General features: G+C 49.8%; 1 protein-coding gene across 9 annotated transcripts in view; it reads left to right on the forward strand.

Annotated features, from left to right (window-relative positions):
• Positions 1-5,560, forward strand: part of ST6GAL2 (ST6 beta-galactoside alpha-2,6-sialyltransferase 2) — a 65,229-nt gene extending 59,669 nt beyond the window's left edge. For 6 of the 9 annotated variants that reach the window (XM_067007010.1, XM_067007006.1, XM_059079528.2 and 3 more), the window contains one exon: positions 1,389-5,560. In XM_067007010.1, the coding sequence (XP_066863111.1) occupies positions 1,389-1,642 (254 nt within the window). In that variant the 3' untranslated portion in view covers positions 1,643-5,560. The remainder of the gene's footprint in view (positions 1-1,388) is intronic. The other 3 variants (XR_010835308.1, XR_010835306.1, XR_010835307.1) reach the window with 3 other exon arrangements.
• The last annotated feature ends 440 nt before the right edge of the window (positions 5,561-6,000 follow it).

Genomic DNA, 6,000 nt, shown 5'->3' on the forward strand with positions numbered 1-6,000 from the left:
ATGCAGAATGGTCAGCTACTAAGGCGATACCTCCAGGATCCTTACAGTAGAGTTTTTCAAAGAATACATGTGTGAGACCAGCCTGGGCCTCCACGCATGGTAAGCAGAACAGCATTGGTCCAGGAATGTTTGTTATTAGTCTACGACTAGATCAGTGTAGAAACTCAAAGTATTTGTAAGGTTTTATAGCAGTTTGACATAGCATGGCATGTGATCATTTTTCATGGTTCGTGTATTTTACACAAGTATTGGTCTGTGATGGATAGGAATTTTTTTTTTTTTTTTTTTTTTGCGTTACGCGGGCCTCCTTCTCACTGTTGTGGCCTCTCTCGTTGCGGAGCACAGGCTCCGGACGCACCGGCACGTGGGATCCTCCCGGACCGGGGCTCGAACCCGCGTCCCCCGCATCGGCAGGCGGGCTCTCAACCACTGCGCCACCAGGGAAGCCCCAAGTCCATATGTTTTTTAAGTTTAAAGAATGTTAACAAAGATGACGGTGGAGCTAGGAAAAGAAAGCTCTTTAGCATAGATCCAGAACGAGATCTGCTCAATGATCATATGGCTTTATAGCTATTTTGAACATTAAAAAAAAGAAATGAAAGCAACTTTAACATTGATAGTTCCAGTGAGAAAAATAATTTTAATTTTGAACTCTGTGTCTCCATCTCTTTCCATTTAAGCCACTACTTTAGCATCTGGTTTTTTTTTAATAACACGTGTTTCTTTGTTATGTCACGGCCCCCCTGCTGCAAATCAGTTGGACCTGCGTGTCGAAGGTGGCACATGATATTCTGACTTGGGGGGGGGGGTGCAGATCTGGCGCTGACTGTCCTTTCCTTAAGTCTGATCACTTTGTCTTTTCTTCTCTCATTCCTGGGCCCACAGCGGTCAACGGGACGACTGAATGTTTAATAGCATCACGTCTTAACGCGCCCCCAGCCCCCAAACCACACACATGACACTCACCGGAAGTTAGAGCCGCAAAGTGAAGCCGACAAGGAAGGGGGCACAGAGCAGGAATGGCCTGCCCCAGCCATGCCCCTCCGCCCCCGCCCCTTCAACGACGTACGCCACCTCGTTACCTTACCTTTAAAAAAGCAAGAAAGCAGGTCATATAGTCATTCAACAAGCACGGGCCCCCAACTCTCCACCAGATACCGTGCTCGCCACCAGTGAGAGAAAGATAGGCGAGGCCCAGCCCTAGCCCTCCGACCCTCCGCCGTCTGGTGGGAAAGACAGACTGTAAACAGGCAATTCCAGTGTCACCGTCAGAAGGACGGAGAGCTGCGCAGACAGACAGGGGAGACGAGACCGCGGAATCCGGATCCAGCGTGAGGGGCTGACGTACCCCCTCCCCGAGTTGCTCACGGCTCTGGTTTCTCCTGCAGGCATCCTGCTCATGATGAGCCTGTGCGGCGAGGTGCACGTGTACGAGTACATCCCGTCCGTGAGGCAGACGGACCTGTGCCACTACCACGAGCCCTACTACGACGCGGCCTGCACGCTGGGCGCCTACCACCCGCTGCTCTACGAGAAGCTGCTGGTGCAGCGGCTCAACACGGGCGCCCAGGGCGACCTGCACCACAAGGGCAAAGTCGTGCTGCCCGGGCTGCGGGCCGTGCGCTGCCCACCGGGAGCCTGAGGGGCTGGCCGGACTCCGAGTCCTGGAGATGCTGGAAGGTGCCCCGGAGGTGGCGCGGCCTCCGGTCGCCAGCTGTGACTTCGTGGTGGCCACAGGGATCCTTCCCTTTCTAAGCCATTGAGTATTTAAGACCGCTTTGAATATAGAAATGGAACTCAAAGAAATAAACTCAAGAAAGGTGCAAAAAACCTTTCGTAAAGAATAGCTAGAAGAAAAGCAAATGTATAACAAATGGGTAAAGAGCTCCAAAATGTTAGTGTTCTCTTTACTAGGGCTGCTTTCAGCAGCAGGTGTCAGGGATACACCTGATAGGTGACACAGTTTGCACCTGGAAGCACCCATGCTGAGGGACAGTACACGTCCCATCAACCGTGCCCCTTGTGCGTGCACTTTCATGAAAGAGCGCTCAGTTGATGACGGACGTCTGCATTAGCGCCCAGGCCTGTTTACACTAACGGCAGAATCGCGGTGTGTCCTTTGAGGGCTTTCTAGCCCTCGGCATCCCCATCTCTGCCCCCAGCTGCCCCCGAAGGCTTTGCTCTTTGTGCAGCAGACACATTTCTAAAACCATAAAGCCTTCCTCCTGAGCAGTCCAAGAAAAAGCCAACCGGGAAGAGCCGCACAGGGGAAGCACTTTGTTTTGCTGCAGTATTTCCTGACCTGACTAGGAACGCCCCCAGGCGGACAGGAACATCCCTGGCAGGTGAATGCAAAATCGGGGGCTGCAGGGTAGCCCAGGGCGGGGCGGGGCGGCCCGGGCCGCGGCTTTTCCAGTCGCCTCACCCGCCAGCCCTCCCTGCGCGACCACAGGCGTTGCCGGCGAGGACACCCGCGGGGGTGTGGGCGGTGGCTTCCAGCCTCTAGCTGCACCCTGTGCTTCTGGCCATGCACACCTGTCTCTCTCATGCTTTTTTCTTGCAGGTTAATATCAGCTATTGGGACCCTGACGGCTGATTTTTCACTAATTCTTCCTACAGACAGATGTTGTTTAGGAACCGCACCCTTGTTTTCACCTACCTGTTTTATGTCAGCAACATATCAAAGCCATGTAATTAGATACAGTTGTGTGAAAGCATCGCTCTTTAGCAAATAGGAAAATAGGTATTAATATACGCTTCGAGGGAGAGGCGGCGAAGGGAAGATTGTCATCCCAGTGTGTTAGCTGTATCAGGTGCTTTTGTTGTGATCTCAGCTTTTGTCACTGATACATCAAAAAACAAATTTTTTTTTTTGGCTGTAAATGTAGTGAAACAGAAGCATTTTGGAATACCTTAGTTAAACATGCAATTTCAGTCTATGTCAGTGGTACAGTTAAGACTTCTTGGCCGTGACAATAGCAGCTTAATTAAATATGGTCTCCTTCGCAGTTGTGTGAACGTCAGGAGAGTTTACTGCACGAGGTTTTTTGTTCCGGGATTGGTTTTTTTCCTGAGCAAGAGTGGCTGACAGAAACCAGACGCTCTCTGTTTGGCTGGTCTACTCTGCAGAAATCGGGTTGGGTCCGAAGCATCTCCTACAGCTTAGTGTTATAGTGAAGGAGGGTGCCGCTGAAAAACTTCCGTCATGACGATATCCCCTAAAAGCCCGCTTTGAGAGCTTTGCTTGCGGATCTGTGAGACGGGGCGGTAATGCTGTTCAGCACATTGGCTTACGTCGGAGCAGATGCGGACAGGCCACTTTTCTTCCTGGTCTCCCGAGAGAGCGTGCTCCTGTCCGGTGTCCGGTGAGTAACATCTCAGTGACCCCGGGCACTAGGAAGGGGCTGATGCGGGGTGAGCAGTCCAGCCGCCCTTGTCCCCCCCAGACCCTCCAGGCTGTGCCTTCAGAGGCCCATGACACTGAAGTTTCTGTAATAATCTTCCTACTGGGTTTCCCTACCGGCCTCCTTATGTCCAGGACAGCCCCCTCTGGTGGCATGAGGTCATGGGTAGAAGAAGAAAATTTACTGGGGGTCAATGTAAATATTCAAGTTCAAAAGCCCCAGAAAACGCTGCAAAGATCTTTAAGTACCGACACCCTTTATTTGTGACCCATGGACTTTTAAAACGTACTTTCAGTGTCACCGAGGTTATAAGATTGAAGTTTGGGATTTATTATGGCCTTAAAGACCCTTGGGAACCAAGGTCTGCTAAACATTGAGAAAATGGGGTACACGTATTAATACAACGTGGGCTGGGCATTCTTCTATTTAAAAGTTTAAATTGTTTAGCTCCTTCAAAGCGTTAGGAGGTTTTAGTCGATGTGCCCTTTGCTTCTAGTATGAGTGAAATCGGCCCTAAGAGGCAGTGTCTTCCCAGACGTTGCTGAAGCCCTCGAATACCACGGACGACAACAGACACCCGGCCTTCAGCGGAGCAGTTACAGGAAACGGCGCCCCCCCCCGCCCCCCCGCTGCATTTCTGCCAGGCTTCGCCTCTTCCAGACCCTTCACCCTCTGCTGAGGAGGGATGTTTGATAAACTGAAGCCATTAGGTGGCCCTTTCCTTCACTCTCAGGACTGAAGGAGGTCACGTTGCTTTACATCTCGAGGTAACTTCCCTTGATCGTTTGCTGCTGCTGTTGTCACAATGAAACAAACATTGACCAAGAATAACAACGCACCTGCATCCACCTCCTTCCCCAGCCCTTCCCCAGGTACAAGCGGAAGGTCTAACAGCTGTGGCATCCTCACTGTCCCCAGGGACGCCAGCGCTGGTCCTGTGTGTCACCTGAGCGGGCACAGGGCCCGCGGGTTGGCAGCTAGGAGTTGCAAGTAAGCATCCTCCCCGCTCAGGGCCCGCGAGGGGCTTAGGCTCATCTTTCGGTCCCGGGGTCTACCCTCATCCGCGGGACGCGGGCCCCCTCCTCCCCATGTGTCCCTCGCCCTCGGCCGGCAGCCCGACCTTTAATCCTCCCTGGGCTCCCCAGTAAGCCTCTGTCATGGTAGCCGTAGCATCTGCACAAAGCAGTGCTGAAATAAGCGTTAGCCTTTTCCAAATGGGCAAACGAAAACAAGTGTTTAGAGCCGCCCCGGTTACTCTGTTACACGATCATCAGCTGCTTCATTCTGGTGGAACGGATTAATACCTGATGCTGTGGGTGGACCCTTCCGGGCAGGACCACTTACAATCCCCGAATTCATTAGGTCCCATCCGGCTGCGGAAGTGGGGCTGGGCTCACGTGAGTAATGGTAGGTGATGGAGGAATCGCGTGTGCACGAATGACGTAATGAAAGCGCGCTCTCTCCAGCCTTTTTCTTCGAGATCGAGGCACCGTGCATGGCTGAGACTGGTAGCCAAAGAGACCTGGTCTCACTGCTGCTTAGCTGTGGGAAGAAAGGGAGCCAGGAGGTGGGGTGACCATCGAGAAACACGTGGCTGAACGCACAGGCCACATGGGGTCTGAATACATTCAGGTTGTCTGTGTCGGCTTCTCACTTTCTGATCCTTTAGGACTCTTGCCCGGTGGTTCCACAGCTGATGAAGGCAGCTGCACGTAGCAGTTCAGTGCTTAGGGAAAGTGGACCTGAGTTCAAACTCGTCCTTTGTACTCCAGATATTTCCTTTGTGAAATTATTCTGCATGTTTCTGTCTCCCGGGCATTATTTTACACAATTGGTAAAATTCTTTTACACAATTGGTAAATGAAAGGTATTTATCTTTCAAGGAAATAAAACTAAGTTCTGATTCTTGGTTTAAAGTGAATGAAGAAGCCTTTTTAGTAAGAAGAAATCCAACAAATTTCTCTACAAGCTTGGGCTAATGGAATTTAAAGAATTAAAGATATTGATATAGTTCTTACTCTTGTTATAAAAAGTGTGCATGTAGATATAGTTATATAATTGTATATATACGTATCTACACACATGGTTGCTTTTATATTGTCTTTTTTCATCAAACTTTATTTCCGAAACCTTTACAATAAATTTTGTTTTAATTACGCAAACGCCAGTTTTTTAAGAGAAGTAATAAGCAAATGTTACGTGTCCTTCTGTCAAACAGAAATCCAGTCTTCCCACGCACTCATATTTCACACATTCTGGCTACATTTAAAAATCTGGCAGAAATATCTCAAAGGGGCTCTGAGGGTACAACTATGACCTGAAGGTTGTATCACTGCCAGAAGTCTAGTTGAACTCTGACCTTGGATGGGTGACCGATCTAGAGTTCATGACTTTTGCAAGATTAGAGGAAGAAACACTTAATTTGGTTCTATGGAAGATAGTCTTCTTACTTGGTAGCTTTCACACAAATTAACTGCATTGGAACTGTTAGAACCTAACATATATGATACCAACACAGCCTGTTTTACTCTAGGTAAAAAATCCTTATGAAGTTTTTCCCGTGGAAACCAGTGAACTTTTTTAACAGCTTTGGGAA

The sequence above is a fragment of the Kogia breviceps genome, chromosome 11 (assembly GCF_026419965.1).
Source record: "Kogia breviceps isolate mKogBre1 chromosome 11, mKogBre1 haplotype 1, whole genome shotgun sequence".
In the NCBI taxonomy this organism is placed as follows: domain Eukaryota; kingdom Metazoa; phylum Chordata; class Mammalia; order Artiodactyla; family Physeteridae; genus Kogia; species Kogia breviceps.